Genomic DNA, 24,585 nt, shown 5'->3' on the forward strand with positions numbered 1-24,585 from the left:
TATAGGTTTTTTTCCCTTTAAATACTTTGTTAGCACCTTCTTTGGTATCTTGTGAACACACACACATACAGCTATTCATGATCCCCTAATGCTTCCTTTTTTGAAATTCTTAAAACTATTTTATCACAATATTATGATTCTGTTGTTTGTGCTTTTAGCTTTATTGTGCTTTTAACTGAACAAAATATTATACTCTAATTCTATTTTCTAAGTTTATGTGTGATTAAGAGGGGAGGTTATTCATCAAACACACTTGGTGAAATAACTTACTCAACAGAACCTTCCACAATAGTACAACTGAAGGTTCAAATTACCGTAGATATCATGACAGTAAATTACAAGTGTTCAAATAAGGAACTATCCAAATGTTTTTTAAATCATATCTAAATGTGCATGGTAATAACAAACTTGTTATGCAAACAATGCAAGATAACTTGAATACTATGAAGTGAAACTTTAAATTTGGACACATCTGTCACAAGGCAAAGACATTCTAAGTCATATATTGCAATAAGTATTATGCAGAAAACTTCTGTTGTGTCTCACATTTTTCAATGTTATTTTACTCTTAATTGCACTGATTTGAAAAACCATTGATCCAATTTTGAGTTACATAAGAATCAGATTATGTAAGGCTTTCTAGAATGGAACAGTTACCTAAATTGGGAGGACCTTACAGAAAGCAACAAGGATGTTTTAAGTATTAGGATTCAGCTGAAGAAAAACACTATGTACCTCTATGTTTCTTAACTTTGGCAACTTTAAAATGAGTACACTTCAATTCCCAGAATTCCCCAGTGAAGTTGAAATCTGAACAGTTTACAGTTGTCAAGCCTGAGAAACAGTGAAATACGAAGTATCTATTTTATATCTTTTCTGCTTTGAGATCATGTTTCCATCTATTCCTTTTTTTAAAAAATATCACCAAGATTGTTTCATATTTTCTCAACAGAGAAAAATTATTAATTGTAACAGATGGGATTTTTTGTATCCTGACTAACTGAAATTGTTTCCACAAGCAACTTGCAGTTAAAAAAATATCATGCAGGAATGCAGACTAAGAACTATGGTGACTTTATTTTCTACCAAACTGGCCCCACTAAGGGTTTTAAGACAAGTGTAGTATTTTTTACCTTTTCTGTTCAATCATTTCCAATTCTTGAAGACTGTCCAGACAAGTTCCTGCAGTTTTCTTGAAAAGGTTTTCCAGAAGTGGCTTGCCACTGCCTCCTTGTTAGGGCCAAAAATCAATAATTTGCCCAAGATCATCCAGCTGCCTTTGTGCCCAAGGCAGGACTAGCTCTCATAGTCTCTCAGTTTCTAGTCTGATGCCTTAATCATTGTATCAACACTGGCTCTTGATAATTAATTAACAGACAGAAGATATATCCCTTCCTAGTATTCTATCTCTACATAAAAGAGACATGCTGTCACATAATACATTTTCTTATATCTTTTGACATGAACTTTCTGAATATTAAAATAATAGTTTTCTCAGGCAGTTGATCATTGCTAGCATGCACTGAATCTGAAATTCAGATTACAAACTTGGAGAAACCTTAGCAAATTGGAGGTACAACAGGTTGGAAAACTGGTTTGGAAACAAGCTGATTGTTCATTCTTAAGTAATATATTACTCCCAGATACCAAGCAATCGTACACTGATATGAATAAAAATTGCCAACATTCTATTATAGATTAAAGAATGTAATCAGCTTCTAATGAATAAAGCTCAACATTTATACTGATATCCAGTTAATAAGCCTCAACATAAGCCACAATTTCATTTGCACAGAGCTAAAGGTTTAGTTTTAGTATGCTTCCTGAGCCAAAAGAATGTGATCAAATTGCCCTAGCTGCCTCATTATCTAGCATCACCTTGTCATCTAGTGATGATTAATTACTGAAGTTCAATTTATATTTAGAGCTGAGAAGCCATAATCTAAGGTAATAATTTCATTTGCCCCCCCAAAACTCCAATCCTTAAACTGTCATTCAATAGACTTGATAGCACTTATTTATTAAAAAATATTTCTAATCCATTCGAGATGGCTTCTCTTATCTCTTCACAAATATAAAACTGGTTCATCACCCAAGTTAATCATTTTAAAAAGGAACAGTAGGATCAAATTTGTAAAACATAGGAACACTAGTACTAAATAAAGTTAGTGATATGTCAGTGAATATATCAGTCAGAAAAAGTTTGACATTTGTTTTCCAGAGATTATTTTAAAAAATACCCATCTAGATCAGGGGTGTCAAACTCTCATCATCACGGCGGCATTACGTGATGTATCAGGACTTTCTTTCCTTTGCTAAACTGGATATGGGCGTGGCCGGCGCGTGATGCATCCGGCCTATGGCCCGGGAGTTTGACATCCCTGATCTAGATCAGTGCAGCAGATAAAAGTTTATATTATTTGCAGAATTACACAAGATCAGAATTAGAAAGAGGTTCATCCAGCCCAATGGCTGTAGCAAAGCAAGAAATCCACTATCCCTAATAAGTGCCATCCAGCCTCCGCTTAATAACATTTAAGAAAGTTTTCAGAGAGTCTGAGAAGCAATCTGGTCCAAGGTCAAACAATTGATTCTATCTGACAATTGCCCCTAAAGTTTACATAAACACTTCCTTCTGTACTTTGACCATTCCTCTGGAACAACAATAATTTGATCTATATCTATAATACGGCTGCCTTGTATCCTATGACCATCATTTGTGTTGTAAATGTTGTACCTTGATGAAGGTATCTTTTCTTTTATGTACACTGAGAGCATATGCACCAAGACAAATTCCTTGTGTGTCCAATCACACTTGGCCAATACATTCTATTCTATTCTATTCTATTCTATTCTATTCTATTCTATTCTATTCTATTCTATTCTATTCTATTCTATTCTATTCTATCCTATCCTATCCTATCCTATCCTATCTGCGAAGAGTGAAGTATCATTTCTCAGCAGTTCATTATCCAGGTCAAACAAATCCAGCTCCACATGTTGAGAATGTCACTCTGAGGTCCCCTGCCATGTTACTCTCTTGGATATTTTCCAATTGTCAATATTCTCCTTAAAGAATGGAGAAAAATATTGCCAAAGTGGGATGTGCCTGACTAGAATGAGTTTCCTTTAGGATACCCAGCACAAGATATTACCTTCTAAATGCCATATGTACTATGTATTCTCCAAGTCAAAAATAAATAAATAAATAAATAAAAATAAATAAAAATAAAATAAAATAAAAAAAGTCTCAAAGGGAACCGTATGCAGGAAAAACATTATTCGATTCAGGTCTGAAGAACAGCTTGGAATATGGTTTCCAAGGCAACTCAACCAGCATGTTAATATATTCACTTTCACCATTAAAGAAAAATGTGAAAGGTAATTGGGTTAATTACTGAAGCAAAAGCCAGTGTACTGCCACTAATTGTCCATTTACTTAAGGTATTTAAACACCAGTTCTAATTGCTATCAAGGTAGAATGATTTATAAGCCTTTTGCCTAAATGAGTAGCTTACATAAAAGGCAAGCAATTGTCTTTTTACATTTTCAGAAAAGTTATGTTTAAACCTAATATTTCTAATAAATATTCCTAACAGAAAATGATAACAATATTATCTGTTGTGGTACCTGCCTTCAGTAACAGCCTCCCACCAAAAACCCTACTCTATTGGCCTTTGCCATCAAATGTTAGTGGTACGATTGTTAGCAAAACCCTACACAGGCAAATTTGGGCAACCACGGAATATATGAGAGACTGATGTCCCAGGGTGCTATAAGAGTTTTATAAAGTTTTCCTGATTATTGGGCAGGGTGGTGATGTATCTACTGTTTTGTGTATTGCCCAGGATTGTGGTAACGATGGTGTATATGCAATTGCATTGCATTGCATTACATTGCATTGATAAAATGCTTAAGATGAGTGGCCATACATACTGTACATTCAAAAGAAATCCTAGGTGAGATTTTCTGGTTTCAAATGCTAATGCAAACAATGGTTTCAAAAGATCAATATATTCCACATATGTACAGTCAAAAAATCCATTCTGTCACTTTTTCCCATAATGGTTAACAGTTAAACATAATTCATCTAATCAAATCAAATATTAATGTGTAATTAATGTATTTATTCTATACATTAATGATCTTTGTGACCATATCTCAAGTAATTGTGTTCTCTTTGCTGACGATGTCAAACTATTTAACACCACAGACAACACTTCTATCATTCAAAACGACCTTGACCATCTAACCGCTTGGTCTAAAAATTGGCAGCTCCAAATTTCAACCAGCAAATGCTCAGTCTTACATATAGGAAAAAAGAACTCTAAAACTAAGTACATACTAGATGGACATTACCTTACAGACGACCCCCATCCCGTTAAAGACCTTGGAGTTTTCATGTCAAATGATCTAAGTGCCAAAGCCCACTGCAACTACATAGCAAAAAAAGCTCTAAGAGTTGTAAACCTAATTTTGCGTAGCTTCTTTTCCAAAAACACCACACTACTAACCAGAGCATATAAAACATTTGCTAGACCAATTCTAGAATACAGCTCACCTGTTTGGAACCCTCACCACATCTCTGACATCAATACAATTGAACGTGTCCAGAAATATTTTACAAGAAGAGTTCTCCATTCCTCTAAAAACAACAAAATACCTTATCCCACCAGACTTGAAATCCTAGGCTTAGAAAACTTGGAACTCCGTCGCCTTCGACAAGACCTAAGTTTAACTCACAGAATCATCTATTGTAATGTCCTTCCTGTCAAAGACTACTTCAGCTTTAATTGCAATAATACAAGGGCAACCAATAGATTTAAACTTAATGTAAACCGCTTTAATCTAGATTGCAGAAAATATGACTTCTGCAACAGAATCATCAGTGCTTGGAATACTTTACCTGACTCTGTGGTCTCTTCCCATAATCCTAATAGCTTTAACCAAAAACTTTCTACTATTGACCTCACCCCATTCCTAAGAGGACCATAAGGGGCGTGCATAAGCGCACAAACGTGCCTACCGTTCCTGTCCTATTGTTTTTCTTTTCTTCTTCCTATATATGTTTATATGTGTATATACTATATAATCTTTTTGTATGATGTTGTGACAAAATAAAATAAATAAATACAGAACCTATATGAATATATTCACTGTTTGGATTAGACAGCTAAAGCAGTTCATATATTATTTAGAGAGAGGTATGTTCTAAGATTAACAAAATTAATATAATTTTTCAGATCGCTATACATCTATACATTTTCAGATTGCTATTACATTTGGATTGAAGAGGTTTCCACAATGAGTTTCCACTATGAACATTAATGTATTATGATGACCTTTGTAAAAGAATACCCAGGAAATCACGAAATGACTTTTCTCAAGATGAGCACAAAACATAATAGGACTTTTTAAAAGTGGCATTATCACTACTTTGCTACCATAAGCTAATGCCTGTGTTTGTCATAATAATTTAAAAGATGAGATCAAGTATAAGAAATATTAAAAAGAAAATATTATATTTTCCATAAAGGAGAAACATGTTTCTAAAGACAAACTCAGAGCCTCAGCTCCCTGCCCCTCCAGTAGATATTTTGGTGCCAACAAAGGCTAGGACATCTTATCTACAAAATAAAAGACATGACCCTCAGGACATGATAGGATTAGCCCTCAGTCAAGATCCAAACCAGGACAAAGCCATTAAACTATAATAGGAATTGCCCAAAGCCCCTTTATTACATCATCACCCAGCAAGATTCAACCAGGTCTGGGACTCAAGACAACCTACAAAGTTACCCCTGCATGGCCCTGTGGAAGTCTGACAACCAACATTTCTTACACACGTGACATTTCTTACACAGGAACAGGAAGCTCCAAGGAGGGACCCAAGAGAGGGTATAAATCTCTGTCCCTCTCTCACCCATGTCCTTTTTTTTGCCCAGGACCTCAAACCATGTGGTCCTATCCACTGGGACCACATGGTTTTCAAGCAGTCTCAATGTTTTCAGTGTCTTTCTTCCCACTTGGAACTAAACCCAGATGACCATTTCTTCTAAAACAAGAGATAAAAAAATATATATGTACACCAGTACTTAAAAATAAAGCAAAAATGCAATTCAAATATTCCAGAAATTCAAAAATTAAAATAAACTAAACAAAATATAATGAAAGATATAAAGTTAATCAGAATTAAATATAAAGTAATAGCTAAAATTCCAAATTACTGAACAGAATATAGCTGCAACCTAAAACCAAGAGTACCTAAGACATTCAGAGCCCCAAGGCCACGTACAGCAATTCTTCTATGCTTAGATTAAAACTGTGAAGAAACTAAGTTCTTTAGACATGATCATACTATGTTATTGTTATTGTATTTCATAGCAATCTTTTCATATTTGGGGATGTCTATCATAATTTGCCCAGTAAATAAATGTGTATCTTTGTGCTACAATGTCCTTGTATTAAACTTTTAAAATGTTCTCCTTTATGAGCATGCTTACTAAAGATAAAAGGCTGATTTCAAAAGAAGTAACAAAAATGGCTACCTACAAAAGGAGCAATAATGTTCAGAATGGGAAGTAAAATCAGATGTAAACCAAGAAAGCAGAACTGGAAAAGAATCTGCTGTGTTGCCTGGCAGCAAATTATCACCTCCCAATGAGCTATTTCCACGTAACTCCGAATCCAACACAGAAAAGGAAAGAATGCATCTCACTAAAAGCTACAGACCTCTCCTTCAGACAGCACTGGCTTAGAGGTGCTTAGAATCTCAGAGACGTATTGCCATGCCTAATGACATTATTTCTGATGATTAATAAATGTGCCTTCCTCTTTAAATATGATGCAGGAAGTTACATAACAGGGGAGGGATATCTCTAGCAAACAACTTAAGGTAGAACAAAAGTATTGGAGAGTTGGGGAGGACAATGTATCAGTGATTATCTCCTGCCTACTAAATGATGGCTACCCTACTTCTGATTTTAAATGCACATGCACACAGACACAGTTGCAGATAACTTGTAGTTTACTGTTTACAGGAAGATAACAACAGACAAGGAATGCAAACCAAAACAAAGCCTCTGAAAATAGTTGCCATGAATAGTTGCTTTTTGGAATAGTCAAGATCCAGAAGAAGAATAGAAGAATAGTCAAAATCCAGTCCAAGATTCTGAAAGTCAAATCAAAGTTGTCAGCCAATCCAGAGGTCATGATTTTATCATGATTTTTCCAAATAAGACATTTTTTCTTTGTTCAAGAACACAAGACTTACAAAATATGAAGTCTTAGAGCCAAAGAGATTGTGAAGTCAATAGTTTCTAGCCATTGCCAATATCTGTTGATGAAGACTTAATAATATCATATTTTGTGATCATATATAATAATTACATTGGAGACAATTATTACTGTTCTAAATCTTTTCCAGATCTAATTTGGTACATGAATATTTACATAATTCACATTAACTACATATTCTTCTATTGTTCAACTTACAATAGATTTTTCTCAACTTTTTACTTTAATGCAATTCAGAGAGTGTAATATATGTACACGCTTGAACATAGTGCTTTTAAAATCCAAGCGCACAAAAACTATTAAATCATCTTCACATCTGGTATTGAACAAAGGTCAACTTATGTTCCTCAAATCACCTCTTAAAAAATCTGTCATAAGAAAATTTAATTTCCAGGCAGGGTCCTATTTTATTTGCCTCCTTCCCACTCACTTAAACTCTACAATTTCCTGAACACCATAAGCAGATGCTGCCAAAATTTGAATATGCATCTATTAGAATCCTAATTGAATCTGAACTGTTCTTATGAAACTTTACAAACCAGAACATGAACAAGGCACCCTATAATTGAATTAAAGGAACCTGGAACAAACTAATCATTAGCTTGTCAGAATGTTAATTTTAAAAAGGAAGGAAGGAATAGGACCACTTAGAAATGGAGGCTTTAACATATTTGCCCATCCTCTTTTTGGATTCCATTCTAGAAATCCTTCACTTGTACCTTATTTCATAGTACCTACAAAAAATGTATCTTGTGGATTTAGTCACTCACGTTGAAACATATTCTAGTTTGAACAGACAATGAAACCACCGCAGAGTTTGGTTTTCATATTATGCCTGATTCAATTATTTCAATATTACAGTTAAAAATAGGGAAGATATAATACTTACCTGCTAAAACTCTATTGACAGAGGAGTGAGTGGCTAACCCAGGCTGTCCACGTTCATGGAAAATCCCAGCATAAGGCAAATACTCAGGCAACAAGAAGCGTCTGAAAAGGGGAGAAGAATACTGTTAAAACTGCTGTGAACCTGATAAAGACCTGAGTAATAGATAGATAATTTCTTACAGGCATTATTAGTTATATAGCTCTTACCTTGGGACAAAACGTCCAAGGGATGGTGCAGACATACGGGCATTCCGAGGGGCTCGGTGTCTTGACCTGTCTCCATTGTCCCTTCAGTGGGGGGAAAAAGGGGGAGATTTTAATTATTAATTCTTCAGAGCAAGGTCAGATGCAGGATTTTTCCTCCAACTAATCACAGTAAATACTGAAGTAAAACAACTTCCTTATAACTTAATTAACTATTGGGTTTTCTTTTCACCTTTCACCTTCCTCAAAGGATTAGATCACAACTTAATAAAAACACTAACACAATATCATATTTAACATTATGTGAAATGTTCCTTTGCTTCATATCATTTTTGTATAGTAGCCAGAATTTACTGAATTTACCGAAGGAACCAAAACATTCTCTCTGAATTAGATTCACTAGAATCTGAGATAATAGTTTGTAAAAACCAGCAAGTCTACATTGGCAGAAAAGTACACAGATCAACAGAGAAAAACAGGCTGCTCTTCATTCTTCATACTCTTTTTTTTCTTCAGATCATTAGGTACAGGATCAATAGTATACACTTTAAGACCTCCTGCAAGCAAGACATCTGAAGCATGCCTCATGTAGTTTTACATGAATTATATGATCCTTTCTTATCATTTTGCAACTTTTCACTTCCTTTGCTCAGAGGGAGAAAGGATCAAAACATTACAAAGTTCAAAAATACAATTTAAAAATAAACTGCAATATAGAATAAAAAATAAAACTGAAATTATTTAGTTATTCATAAGCTTTGCGGAGTTTATGAGATCTTACAAAGGAAGAGGCATTTAAGAACAATATGAAATATATGAATTAATGGGTGTGGTAGAAGTAAAGATGGTTTGCAAGAATATAAAAATATGGAGAGGTATACAGAATAGTGTTTGTATAAACTAAATTTGGTTATGATTTTTTTCCTTTGATTTTCTACCTTTAATTTATTTATATCACTTTTTAATTGTTTTGCTTTACATATCAGTTTATCCCAAAAAGTAATAGCATTGTAGATATCTATATGCATCGAAATTCACACTTGAAAGCACAAAAGAGCTAGGTGAAAACTTCAGTATTAGATTATTTTAATAGCGCTACTTTATTTCAATGTTTATTAATAGTTGTTTATTCTTCTATAGTTAATATTTGCAGCAAAGATTCACATTTCTCTCTAACATTGGAAACTAGATTTTAAAAAAATATAAAATGCTTATTTAAGTCACTGTTAATGCTTTGAGCTAATAAAAAAACATGACCCTAATAATAATAGAAAAAGTAAGGTTATTGCAAAAATAAAAAGAACTTCCATTAAACTGATTTCCCTTAGTCACACATATTTCAATGCCTAGTTAAGTTAGAAGCTAATTTTCAAGTGAGCAGAACTATAAACAATTCTTGTACGTTTCTGTATTTCAGAGATCTAAAGCAGAGATCTAAAGTAAGAATAAGGCAACTGGAAATAAAAAAACATTCATAAACACAACAGTTTTAAGGCAAAACAGTTTTCCCCTTTACATTATCTTACATTCTGCATTAAGATTAATGGTTAAGATTCACATGCAAGTATGGAAATCTTATCTTTATTGCCTCATCTTGTTTTTCAAATTCTACAACAGCTGCAAAATGAAGCTTGCCTTTGTTCTCAGGAGAATTTTCTGTAGAGAGTAGATAGGTCTGATCCAGCAGTCTTTATGCTTAGCATAGCTGTTCTAAGATATGAGAAAAATCTCACCCAAAGAAGTTGGTATGGCTATATTAACAAAGCAAAGTCACTGCACTCTGTTCAGAAAAAAAAACTCAGAACTCTTCTTAGTACGTAAAGATAGATGGATAGTTTTCGCCTTCCTTAACAGATATAGCAAGACAGTGAAGAAAGTTATGTCTACACTTTAAAAAAAATAACTCTGCTAAGTTTGAAGTTTTCAAAACCAACCAACTATATAGAATAGAATAGAATAGAATTTTTATTGGCCAAGTGTGATTGGACACACAAGGAATTTGTCTTGGTGCATATGCTCTCAGTGTACATAAAAGAAAAGATACGTTCATCAAGGTACAACATTTACAACACAATTGATGATCAATATATCAATATAAATCATAAGGATTGCCAGCAACAAGTTATAGTCATACAGTCATAAGTGGAAAGAGATTGGTGATGGGAACGATGAAACGATTAATAGTAGTGCAGATTCAGTAAATAGTCTGACAGTGTTGAGGGAATGATTTGTTTAGCAGAGTGATGGCCTTCGGGAAAAAACTGTTCTTGTGTCTAGTTGTTCTGGTGTGCAGTGCTCTATAGCGTCGTTTTGAGGGTAGGAGTTGAAACAGTTTATGTCCAGGATGCGAGGGATCTGCAAATATTTTCACGGCCCTCTTCTTGATTCGTGCAGTATACAGGTCCTCAATGGAAGGCAAGTTGGTAGCAATTATTTTTTCTGCAGTTCTAATTATCCTCTGAAGTCTGTGTTTTTCTTGTTGGGTTGCAGAACCGAACCAGACAGTTATAGAGGTGCAAATGACAGACTCAATAATTCCTCTGTAGAATTGGATCAGCAGCTCCTTGGGCAGTTTGAGCTTACTGAGTTGGCGCAGAAAGAACATTCTTTGTTGTCCTTTTTTAATGATGTTTTTGATGTTAGCTGTCCATTTGAGATCTTGCAATATGATAGAACCCAGAAATTTGAAGGTTTCTACTGTTGATACTGTGTTGTCAAGTATTGTGAGAGGTGGAAGTATGGAAGGGTTTTTCCTAAAGTCTACCACCATTTCTACGGTTTTGAGTGTGTTCAGTTCCAGATTGTTTTGGTTGCACCACAAGGCTAGTCGTTCGATATTAAGATTAAAATAATATTTTTTTATTCTTACAGAATTCCAGGGAGCTTATTTCAAAGTAAATGTATCACAAGCTTCTAACCTATTGATGAGAACTGTATATGTGTAAAGTTAAGGAACTGTGTACCTTTTATTTCTTAGATAAACTTAGATAAACTTTATTTCTTAGACAAAGTCAGCAAACTTTTGTATGGTCTGCTAGCTAAAAATGGATGGACAGATGGCCGATTGCCAGGCCCAAGCTTCAGCTAAGCTGCTGGGGCAAGTGACAGGTCTGAAGACCGAAGGAGAGGGGCTGTATAGTTTGAGTACAGTCTAGTTAGAGCCGACTCATGAGGCAAAATTCCTCAGCATCTGTTTCACTGATATCCTTCCTTTCAGAGCAGTTGGTAATATTGTGTGGAAAACTAAAATACTCAGATGAAATTGTTAAACCAATCTAAGCCTTACAACTCTGAAAACCAACATAAGAAATGTATTGGTTCCTTCAAAAGCCAGGATAATTGGCAGATTTTTTTTAACACAACTGGCAGGTTAATCTATTAAAAAAATAGTCACAGACATTCTAATTATGCTTATTTTACATTGCCTTTGTAAGTATCCAATAGGATAAAAATATTCTATACCGCATATATCTATCTATTAACCCCTTTTTTCAGAAAAAGAAAAAAGGCTCATTTAGAATTTAAGCATTTTTGTTTCAGTACTTAAAAAACTTAAATACTAACACAAGAAAAATGATACACGACAAGTTACTAAAAGTTTAATAGCTCAAAGCTACTCTCATAGAAAATACAAAAATATGCATCTTGACAGAGTGATAAGGGTAGTAGAGTTGTACAAATACAACTTTCCTAATTTTTAATCATCCTATTAATGGATTTTTTTTTTTAAAGAGAAGCTAACCTCCAATATTTACTACATACTACTAGTTAACAGTCTGACTGGGCAAATATGAACAGATAATTGAGTCATTACCTTCAATACAAATGAGTTGATGGACATATAAAATACTAAGAAATTCTTATTAGGTTCTTTCTGTAAGCAAAAGAAGGATGAATATGCTATTTATACCATAACCCAATAAATATAACTGCTGTACATACGGATCAAATCATCACAAAAAATAAATGGCATTAAGAATAAGGGAGAGACAGTTAAAGAAAAAAAAAGAACACCAAATGCTTTTCCTAAAATCAAATCTTAAAATAATGCGGTTCAGATTAGCTAACAAAAAAAAATATCTTGCATTAAAATGGAACAATTTTAATATTTTGAAGAACTCCATTAGCACCAAGAAATGTATTCTTACTTGATTATCATAAAAAGGGAGGAATGTGCTGAATACTTTAAAAAGCATTCGAACTAGACAAAAGCATTCTTTTGTATGTATTAAATTACAGACACAGTCTCCCAAGGGATGTAGCAATAATAAAAATAGTCAGCTTTGATAACCTCTCACAGGATACATAGTCCTCACCTTATAACCATTTAACAATGATTCAAAGTTATGACAACTTTGGAAAAAGTGACTTACAATCTGTTCAGGTAGTCCTCAACTTACAACAGTTCATTTAGTGACCGTTTGAAGTTACAATGGCACTGAAAAAAAAATGACTTACAACCATTTTTCACACATAGGTCCACTGTAGCATCCTCACGGTCACATGATTTTACATTTGGATGCTTGACAACTGACTCATATTTATTATGGCTGCAGTGTCCCAAAGTCATGTGATCTCCTTTTGAGCTCTTCTAACAAGCAAAGTCAATGGGCAAGCCTCATTCACTTTACAACCCTGTTACGAATTTAATAACTGCAGTAATTCACTTAACAAATGTGGCCAAGAAAGGTCGTAAAATGGGGCAAAACTCATTTAACAAATTTCTCACTTAACATAAATTTTGGGCTCAATTGTGGTCATAAGTTGAGGACTATCTGTACTTGCATTTATGACTATCGCTCCATCCTGGCAGTCACCTGATCACAATTCAGACACTTGACAATTGGCTCATATTTAGGACAAGCTGAAGCACCCTGTGGTCATGTGATCATGATTCACCTTGTACCTGCTTACAGGCAAAGACTTAAAGCCACAAAACCAATAATTAAATCAGTGAAGACCTGGACGGAGGAATCAGAATTAAAGCTAGAGGCATGTTTTGACTGCACTGATTGGAATATTTTTAAAGATACCTCTGCAGACCTGGATGAACTCACAGATACTGTAACATCATATGTCAGCTTCTGTGAAGACCTATGTGTACCTACAAGGAACTTGCGAATACACAGTAACAACAAACCTTGGTTTACACCTAAACTTAAGCAGCTACGACATTCCAAAGAGGAAGCCTACAGAAAAGGTGATAAAATGCTGTACAATCAGGCCAGAAATGCACTAACAAGGGAGATCAGAGCAGCAAAAAGAAGCTACTCTGAAAAGCTAAAGAATCAGTTTTCAGCAAATGAACCAGCAAACATGTGGAAAACTCTTAAAAATATCACCGGCTATGGCAAACCTCCTTCCCAGGCTGAAGGTAATCAACAACTGGCAGATGACCTGAATGAGTTTTACTGCAGGTTTGAAAGGAAACTACAGCCACCTATCTCCACAACCCCCATCTCAGACACACCAACAACAGCCAAGCCTCCTACAACTGACCCCATTTCATTGGGTTCACAATCCCTAGTGATCACAGAAAAGGAAGTGCAGGACCTATTTCACAGACAAAAGCCAGGAAAAGCTCCAGGCCCAGACAAGATAACTCCTTCTTGCTTAAAAGTCTGTGCTGACCAATTGGCCCCCATCTTCACCCATATTTTCAATAAATCACTAGAGATGTGTTATGTTCCTTCTTGCTTCAAACGCTCTACCATCATCCCAGTGCCGAAGAAGCCCACCATCAAGGAACTGAATGACTACAGACCAGTTGCTTTAACATCTGTAGTCATGAAAACCTTTGAAAGGCTAGTGCTTTCCTACCTGAAAATCATCACGGATCTGCTGTTAGACCCCTTGCAATTTGCATACCGAGCAAATAGATCAACAGATGATGCTGTTAATATGGCTCTGCACTACATCCTACAACATCTTGAGTCTCCAAAGACCTATGCAAGGGTCCTTTTTGTAGACTTTAGTTCAGCATTCAATACCATCATTCCAGACATTCTTCTAACTAAGCTAAACCAGCTACAGGTACCGGAACAGACTTGTAAGTGGATCACAAGCTTCCTAACAAACAGGAAGCAGCAGGTGAAGCTAAGCAAGATCACATCAAATACCTGTACAATTAGCACAGGGGCCCCCCAAGGCTGTGTGCTCTCCCCACTTCTCTTCTCTCTGTATACCAATGACTGCATCTCCAATGATCCATCTGTTAAGCTACTGAAGTTCGCAGATGACACAACAGTGATTGGTCTCATTCGAGACAATGACGAATCCGCATATAGACGAGAGGTCGAACGACTAGCCTTGTGGTGCAACCAAAACAATCTGGAACTGAACACACTCAAAACCGTAGAAATGGTGGTAGACTTTAGGAAAAACCCTTCCATACTTCCACCTCTCACAATACTTGACAACACAGTATCAACAGTAGAAACCTTCAAATTTCTGGGTTCTATCATATCGCAAGATCTCAAATGGACAGCTAACATCAAAACATCATTAAAAAGGACAACAAAGAATGTTCTTTCTGCGCCAACTCAGTAAGCTCAAACTGCCCAAGGAGCTGCTGATCCAATTCTACAGAGGAATTATTGAGTCTGTCATTTGCACCTCTATAACTGTCTGGTTCGGTTCTGCAACCCAACAAGAAAAACACAGACTTCAGAGGATAATTAAAACTGCAGAAAAAATAATTGCTACCAACCTGCCTTCCATTGAGGACCTGTATACTGCACGAATCAAGAAGAGGGCCGTGAAAATATTTGCAGATCCCTCGCATCCTGGACATAAACTGTTTCAACTCCTACCCTCAAAACGACGCTATAGAGCACTGCACACCAGAACAACTAGACACAAGAACAGTTTTTTCCCGAAGGCCATCACTCTGCTAAACAAATAATTCCCTCAACACTGTCAGACTATTTACTGAATCTGCACTACTATTAATCGTTTCATAGTTCCCATCACCAATCTCTTTCCACTTATGACTGTATGACTATAACTTGTTGCTGGCAATCCTTATGATTTATATTGATATATTGATCATCAATTATGTTGTAAATGTTGTACCTTGATGAACGTATCTTTTCTTTTATGTACACTGAGAGCATATGCACCAAGACAAATTCCTTGTGTGTCCAATCACACTTGGCCAATAAATTCTATGTCAATTTGCAACTCTTTTTTGCCAATTTCCATTAAAACCACCCATTGGGAAAGCCGGATTTTGTTAGCAACCATGTGATTTCTTAGCTGCCAGAAAAACCCTTATAAAATCAGGTCTGACTCTACCTTCAACTACAACAATGTATGATGGAAATTCAGTTCCAATTGTGGATGTATGTCGAGGGCTAGTTGTATTTAAAGAAGAATAACAAGAATTCTCTCAAGATTGGAAGATGTGGAGAGACCTAGTCCATAGAAATGCCAAGAGTCAGACACGCCTGAATGAATAATATCATCATCATCACAACCATCAAAAAGGATTCTACTACACAGAATACTCTTCATAAGATCAAAATCTCTTGTAAGTATGAAATATAAAAGAATTCATCGCCCAGCCATTTGTTGCATACTGCAGTGGAACCCAGCTAAATGCTAATGATGAACTACTATTTGAAAATCAATTCCAAAGAATTACATCACAAATCTATAATTCTGTCCTACAAACTAAGTAAGTCTTCAATGACACATTGTTAAAAAACTGCCAATTTAATGATTGCATATTAACAGTTGCAACCGGGCATTAAAAAGAATGACCATTCACAATTTCAGGGGAATACTAGACAGATAGACATTTAAATAAATTGGGATATTGATGATTAATATGTTAAAGCAGTACCAGTACAAGAGTGAAATGTTATTAAGGCCATCCATATAAAATCTACCATCTTAGTATGAATGTGGTTATTAGCTATACATGGAACTCTCACTTACCAACCGCAACTGGAACCAGCAGTTCCATCAGCGCAGTTGTTGTGACTTATGCAAGTTTCATCTGCAGCTGTTAAGCAACTCACCATGGGTTGTTATGTGCAATATTATGTACCCACAACTTGTGACCTGGCAGCTTGTTCATTGACTTTGCTTGTCAGAAGCTGGCAGTGAAGGTTACAAATGAGGATCTCCTGCTTGAGTGGGGGGGGGGTTGGACTAGATAACCAACAAGGTCCCTTCCAACTCTGTTAATCTGTTATCATGTGAATGTACACCAGTTGTCAAGGACTCAAATTGCAATCATGTCACTGCAGGGATGCTGCAATGGCTGCAACTTTGAGGACCCATCGTAAGTCTCATTTTTCACCATTGTTGTAAATTTAATTGAATGAGTAGTCAGTAAGTGACAACAATCTGCATCTCTTACTCCTTCTTGTTCACAGATTTATTTTAAATCAGAGGGATAAATTAAGTTGGTGTTATCTAAGATAGCTATATTATAAATTCCATGTTCCAAAACTTTGGCCATGCTGGCAGAAACTAAGAAAAGCTGGTATCCGGAATAGACAGATTATCCATGCTCCATAGTTCTGTGTCCTAGTTATAATGTCCACAATAGAACAGCGATGGAGCAGCTTATTCTAACATCTGTTGCTTTAAAAAGAATTCAGCTTCCCATAGGTCAAATTTATCTTAAATAAAGAGATTTTAATGTTTATGGTTTTAATAGGTGTATGCAATGTGTTGTTTTATTATTGACATTGTTTTAATTGTTGATTGGGAGCTGCCCAGAGTTCAATATTAAGATGAGAAGCTATACACACTTTAAATCAGTAAAAAAAAAATGCATTTATTGTAGAATGCTATGTGTGTGTATATGTATATGTGTGAAAATGCCAAAACCTACATACCTATACCCGTGAAAACCTACTATATGTATGTGTGTTTGTGTTTGTGTGTGTGTGTGTGTATGTATATATGTTTTCATAGGTTTTCACGGTGTATGTATATATGTATGTATGTATGTATATATGTTTTCATAGGTTTTCACGGGTATAGGTATGTAAGTCTTGGCATATTCGGGAAAAGACCCGAATATGCCAAGACCTACATCTCTCTCTCTCTCTCTCTCTCTCTCTCTCTCTCTCTCTCTCTCTCTCTCTCTCTCTTTCTTTTCCTCCCCTTTTTTCTCATTTTAAGTCTTTAGATTTAGAACTAGAAGGCAACAGCCAAGTTATCTCAGGTGTGTTTCTGAGGCTTAAGTTCTCTTAACTGGAGACCTTCAATCTGCTATGGGAGCTAAAGTTGGAAGATCCCACATTAACAGCAGGCAATCCATTCACAAAAGAAGTAGAGCAAGATACCAGATGACCAAAGCAAGAACTGAGCAATTTCTTCATAATTTAGCTGCTAATATGTATTAGCATTTGTCTGTTTTAAAATTAACTATATTTAACATTTAAAATTTCATGGGGATGAGTAGGATAGCCTTGTATCAATTCTCCCCAAACAGCTCATTTTTTTAAAAAAAATATTCTTAACTTTCGTTTATTACTTTGTTTCAGTGGATATATTCATTTTATTCCAAGACAGAGCTGTACAAAATAAACGGGCAGCCTAGACTAACATACTGCATATAGTTAAATGTAATCAAAAGAAAAGTTGATTAAGAGAAAAATATTTTAAATAGGACAGATGGTAAGCAGAGCTATTGCTTTTAATAACTAGGAATCGAATTATGAAGGATCTGATTCCAACAGTCCTAAATGTATCCCCTCTATGGTAGTCTAAATCTCCTGCATGACAATAAGAAATGAAATTGTTTTATATATCTCAAATAAATAATAATCTCCAAGCACCTTTTCTATAAAGAATAAAGCTTATTAAATCCAGATGGTTCCTTAAGTGTTGCATATGTTACGTCTTGAATCTTTTCTTTCTTCCTGCCCTGCTCCACTATAATCATCTAACTTTGTTTGTTTGCTTGCTTATTTATTACAAACTATTTTATGTGATCCCAAGCAAAACAAACAGAACATGCTAGAGATCAGCAAACTATCACCTATGAGCCAAGCCTGGCCCACCTGGTTTTACTCGATCATGCATGTTAAGAAGGGCCAGGGGCAGTCAAACTCCCAGAGTAAGGGATGGGTATGAGACAGGCATCCCGGGCAGCAGTGACATCCTGTAAGTTACCTCCTTGCTGGCAGGCCAGCATTGTCCAGCTTGCTGCATTCCTTGGCCTACAGACCTATCAACTGTGAAGGCAGAGGATAAGCAGGATCTCACCCTTACAAAAAAAAATGATTTCTGATCCCCTCATATATAATAAACTACAATTGAAACATTACAAAAATTATTAAATATACCAATGCCAACATGTATTCAATATAAATACAATATTGTCATTAAAACATATCTGACACCAATTTTTCATTGGGATTTTGGGGGCGGGGGAGTTTGGTCATCCTTTTTCTTTTCCCTAAACAACTTTTTGGAGTCTGATGACAGCAATTCAGAGCTTCTGTTTTTTCTTTAAGTCTGCAGGTTTACCTTCTACTGCTTTTGTGGTGGCTGCTGAAATCCGGTCTACTGAATTCATTCATTCATTACTCTATGCCAGCTTAGGTTTTTATGGTTCTATGGAAAACAATTTCTTGCTTTTCCTCAATATTGCTGCTCAGGCTGCTCATGATTTTCTACAATCACTGCTTGTTGCTTCTCCAGCCAGCACACAATACCAACTAGAACACTTTCAGCTTATATCTATTTTCACCATTTCTCTTTAATTTCTTTACTATTTCAATACACAGAGTAATATTCTCTCTTTTATCTCTCCTTTGTCCATGGTAAGTGAAGAGATTCTTAAGAACCTCCAATCCGCAAAAGGTCGCCTATTCTTATCATCTGATATACTTTCCCTTCCTCTGGCATCTTACATTAAAAAAAGTAAACAACAACAGCAACGTGAATTGGCAAAGCTTCTAATTGGCATTTAAAGTTTTTTCAGAAAAAAACATCAATTTCAGACTTACAAATTAAATAATTTTCTATCAGTTCTTTGTCAATATTTATCAGAATGGACTTAATGCGAAAGGTGCATTTTCACCTTAGTAAACTGTTTTTGTTCATAAAAGGGCTATTTCTGAATTTTATGCATATACAAAAGGAGAATATTTTTGCTCTGCTCAATGGAGTTACATTGTTTTTAAGCATTCTTTCATAAAACCGTTTACAGTTGTGCTCATAAGTTTACATACCCTGGCAGAATTTATGATTTCTTGGCCATTTTTCAGAGAATATGAATGATAACATGAAAACTTTTCTTTCACTCATGGTTAGTGTTTGGCTGAAGCCATTTATTATCAATCAACTGTATTTACTCATTTCAATCATAATGACAACAGAAACTACCCCAATGACCCTGATCAAAAGTTTACATACCCCAGTTCTTAACACAGTCTATTGCCCCCTTTAACATTAATGACAGCTTGAAGACTTTTGTGGTATGTCTGGATGAGGTTCTTTATCTTCTCAGATGGTAAAGTTGCCCGTTCTTCCTGGCAAAAAGCCTCCAGGTCCTGTAAATTCTTGGGCTGTCTTGCATGAACTGCACGTTTGAGATCTCCTCCAAGTGGCTCAATGATATTGAGGTCAGGAGACTGAGATGGCCTCTCCAGAACCTTCACTTTATTCTGCTGTAGCCAATGACTTTGCCTTGTGTTTAGGATCATTGTCATGTTGGAATGTCCAAGTACGTCCCATGCGCAGCTTCCGGGCTGATGAATGCAAATTGTCCTCCAGTATCTTTTGATAACATACTGCATTCATCGTACCATCAATTCTGACCACGTTTCCTGTGCCTTTGTAGCTTGCACATTCCCAAAACATCAGCGATCCACCTCCATGTTTCACAGTAGGATTGGTGTACGTTTCATCATAGGCCTTGTTGACTCCTTTCCAAATGTAGCATTTATGGTTGTGGCTCAATTTTGGTCTCATCACTCCAAATGACTTTGTGCCAGAAGGTTTGAGGCTTGTCTCTGTGTTGTTTGGCGTATTGTAAACGGGATACTTTGTGACATTTGCGTAGTTATGGCTTTCTTCTGGCGACCTGACCATGCAGCCCATCTTTCTTCAAGTGCCTCCTTATTGTACATCTTGCAACAGCCACACCACATGTTTTCAGAGAGTCCTGTATTTCACCTGAAGTTATTTGTGAGTTTTACTTAACACCCCGAACAATTTTCCTGGCAGTTGTGGCTGAAAGTTTAGATGGTTTACCTGACCGTGGTTTGGTTTCAACAGAACCCTTCATTTTCCACTTCTTGATTAGAGTTTGAACACTGCTGACTGGCATTCTCAATTCCTTTGCTATCTTTTTATATCCCCCGTTTTATACAGTTCAACTACCTTTTCCCGCAGATCCTTTGACAATTCTTTTGCTTTCTCCATGACTCAGAATCCAGAAACATAAGTGCAGCACTGGATGAAGGATGCAAGGGTCTGTCAGGAGGCCAGAAACTCACTGACCTTTTGTACACACAAATTACATGCAAACAGATCACAGGTGAGGATGGGTACCTTTAATAGCAATTTACACCCCTTTGTGTCAACCTGTGTGCATTTTATCAGGCCATAATCAACCAGGGTATGTAAACTTTTGATCAGGGTCATTTGGGTAGTTTCTGTTGTCATTATGATTGAAAAAGAGTAAACACAGTTGATTAATAATAAATGGTTTCAGCCAAACACTAACCGTGAGTGACAGAAAGGTTTTCATGTTATCATTCATATTCTCTGAAAAATGGCCAGAAATCATAAATTCTGTCATGGTATGTAAACTTATGAGCACAACTGTAGTTTGATAATCAAATATATTTTGTGTCAGGGTTCCAAGTAACACTCCCAACGAAAGAAAACTCTGAAGCTTGAATTTCCTCAAAGTTACATTTGATTAGAGATGTCATATTGGCACATCTGGGAAAACCCAAATCTGAAAGTTTCCAAGTTTTCCCCACCCAAAGAAAAGTTCAAGTCCCAACCCAATACCCCCAAATCCATCACACGGTCCAATCAAACATCGTCCCAACTGGAGATGCCTCCAGCCTCCAGTTCCAGCCTTCCAGGTGCAGGACAAGTTGTCCTTGACTTCTTGAGAAAAGAATGTTATCATCACTATATATCACCCATGCTCCATACAATCCCCCTCCCAATTTCCCACAGTAGTAAAAGTGACAGGTCTGAAGGCCTAATATAAAAGGTGGCTTCCAGGCCTGGCAAGCTGATTATCTAGACAATTGTCTGTCCATTATGACCCTGAAATTATGGCAAATATTTTTCCTGATGTAAATAATATTCTATAATAATTACACACAGTTCATTTGTCTGATCTGTGGTAATAACAAAAGCCTCCTATATCACATTCTTCAGACAAATAGAACAAAGAAAGAGTTCAGTCTTGCAATTGTGTTTCAAGGGGTAAGGGGGAAAATCATATATTAACTCAGATGAGATATAAAACATGTTCCTGTTAATGAGCTAAGTTATCCTGCAATAGTTAAAATAAAAAGAGGGCCTGCAGAATGAAATAAAGGATGGAATTTAAACAAGGAATTTAGTAGCTAATTCTTGAAGGTGGGCAGGCTGTTAATGAAAAAGTGATGAACAATATCAGAGAAGATTTTCAGACCGTAAAATGATAGTCTTATATATTGTGTATCAGTTGGTGCTAAAGAATAAAATCTACATATTCTTTATTACTTGCTGAAGACAGATGACAGAATTGAGCAAGATGTCCTATGTATGTAGAAACATTTCAAAAGACCATGAGATGCTTCATAAAGATCAAACCTAGTACTTTGCATCCATGTATATAACACTGGATTTTTTTACATCTAAAGAATTTTGAAACAATTTATGAACTCTGTAATTTGTTTGTAAGGACAATTCAAAAAAAAGTAAACTGTAATTTAAATAGAGTGATGTGTTTTCCTCCTCAAAACTAGCTCCAGTTAAAAAGATTCTCTCCTTTGGGGTGGAGAGAGACCCAAAGCTATATATCCATCTAGACAGCTGGGTAGATATGAGAAATTAACTTTCCTTCATCAGCAATAAATTGGTTGGATTATTAAAGTAAATAATGTTTCCACATAACGCAGGAAACAATAGAATAAAGCACTCAAAATTTTAAAGCATGTCACACAAAAGAAATACCAAATGACTAAACTCATTTTCCAGGACCATAAAAGCAACCCAGTCTAGGCTTTCAAAACAACTATTGAAAATTTTGTGCTCTGTATGACTTACTTCTAATCATTTTCAACAGAATAGAGCTGGAAGGGACCTTGGATGTCTTCTAGTCTGCTCAAGCAGGAGACCCTATACCATTTCAAACAGCTGGCTGTTCAATTTCTTCTTAAGAACCTCCAGTGATGAAGCACCCACATCTGAAGGCAAGCTGTTCTACTGGTTAATTGTCCTTACAGTTAGGAAGTTTCTCCTTAATTCCAGGTTGCTTCTCTCCTTGGTTTGTTTCCATCCTTTATTTCTTGTCTTACCTTCTGGTACTTTGGAAAATAAGTTGACCTCCCTCTTCTTTATGGCAGTTGCTCAAATACTGGTATACCACTATTATGTCACCCCTAGTTCTTCTTTTCTCTAGACTGGTCATACCCAATTCCTGCAACCCTTCTTCATATATTTTTGTCTCCAGGCCCTTAATCATCTTAATTGCTCCTTTGTATTTTTTCCAAAGTCTCAGCATCTTTTTTGTAATGTGGTAACCAAAACCGGATGTAGTATTCCAAGTGTAGTCTTACTAAGGATTTATAAAGCGGTACTAATACTTCACATGATTTTGATTCTATACCTCTGTTTATATAATCAAGGATTATATTAGCTTTTTGGATGCTGCTGCATACTGCTCGCTAATGTTTAAGTGATCATCCACTAGGACTCCAAGGTCCCTTTCACAGTTACTGTTTTTGAGCCAGATTTTACCAAATCTGTACTTGTATCTTTGGTTTTTCCTGCTTAGGTGTAACCTTGCTTTTCTCCACATTAAATTTCATGTTGTTGGATAGGGCACATTGTTCAAGTCTATCAAGAACTTTTTGGATCCCAAGCTTATCTTCTGGGCTGTTGGCTATTCCTGCCAGCTTAGTGTCATCTGCAAATTTGATGTCCCCCCCCTCCCTTCTATTTCCTCATCTAAGTCATTTATGAAGATATTGAAGAGTACTAGGCCTAAAATGGATATTTAGAAATTAAAACGTGTAAAAAAGAGAAAGAAAAGGCATTCTACTCGTGAAAATGTAAAAAGGAGGAGGAGGAGGAGGAGGAGGAGGAGGAGAAAGAAGGGAGGAGGGAGGAGGAGGAGGAGGAATAGGAGGAGGAGGACGACACTGTTTTTCCCTTCAGGAAAGGGTTACTATAAATGTAAATATATGGAAAGAAAAGAGGCCAAGGATGTCAGCAACAGATTTCTGTGAAATCTCAGAGGAGAAACACTCTACCAGATTCTCTATTAGCCACAGAGGCAAAGTGCATAGAAAGGATAGAATACCACAAATGCAGAGAGAGGCAAGATCACAATAGAATGTGTTACCAAAAAGCCAAGCTAAGGCATACAACAGAAGCACCTTTTCCCCCCAACTCAGCATGAAAGCAAAAGCAGCCTTAGTGCGGCTGACTGAATCACTCTCCTGAATGGAATCCTTCCATCTGTGAATATTATCTGCAGGGAAACACATTTCCCCACAGGTATCTACCTAGCTCTGTGAATTAAGATTGCATGATGCCTTTGAGCAGTCAAATTTCTTTCCCTAGCAGACAAATAAGAGGCAGTAATGGAAATAACTGAGGATTGTTCTCGCTGAGCTCTCCCCATCACAATAGGCTCCAGCAGACTGCCTCACTCCTACTTGCAGCCTGTGGTGTTGTTTAGGGAAAGCTATTAGGAGGCTGATGCTTCTACATCTGTCCCCTCATTTACATTTTACACAAACAAAACTACAATGAAAAGGGAAAGATACATTCATTCCCTTGTGCTTCCGAGTGGTTAATTGCTGGCACATGAAAATGACAGCTCCAAAGAACAAGGAGTTTGCTTTTACCATGAATTCTCTTTCCTGAAGATCGCTCCCTGCTGTTTTAGGAGAAGGTGCAAGCTCAGATGATCAAGTTGAAGAGGTATTTAACAGCAATAGAAGGGAACAAAGGACTGGCATTTCTATCCCAACTGGTAGCATTACA

General features: G+C 36.2%; 1 protein-coding gene across 5 annotated transcripts in view; it reads right to left on the bottom strand.

Annotated features, from left to right (window-relative positions):
- Positions 1-24,585, bottom strand: part of AMBRA1 (autophagy and beclin 1 regulator 1) — a 161,522-nt gene that overhangs the window by 61,734 nt on the left and 75,203 nt on the right. For 4 of the 5 annotated variants that reach the window (XM_058161761.1, XM_058161762.1, XM_058161764.1 and 1 more), the window contains 2 exons: positions 8,392-8,475; positions 8,186-8,286 (listed from right to left, as the gene is read on the bottom strand). In XM_058161761.1, coding sequence (XP_058017744.1) covers positions 8,186-8,286; positions 8,392-8,475 — 185 coding nt within the window. The remainder of the gene's footprint in view (positions 1-8,185; positions 8,287-8,391; positions 8,476-24,585) is intronic. The other variant, XM_058161763.1, reaches the window with a different exon arrangement.

This window comes from Ahaetulla prasina, chromosome 1 (genome assembly GCF_028640845.1).
Source record: "Ahaetulla prasina isolate Xishuangbanna chromosome 1, ASM2864084v1, whole genome shotgun sequence".
Classification (NCBI taxonomy): Eukaryota; Metazoa; Chordata; class Lepidosauria; order Squamata; family Colubridae; genus Ahaetulla; species Ahaetulla prasina.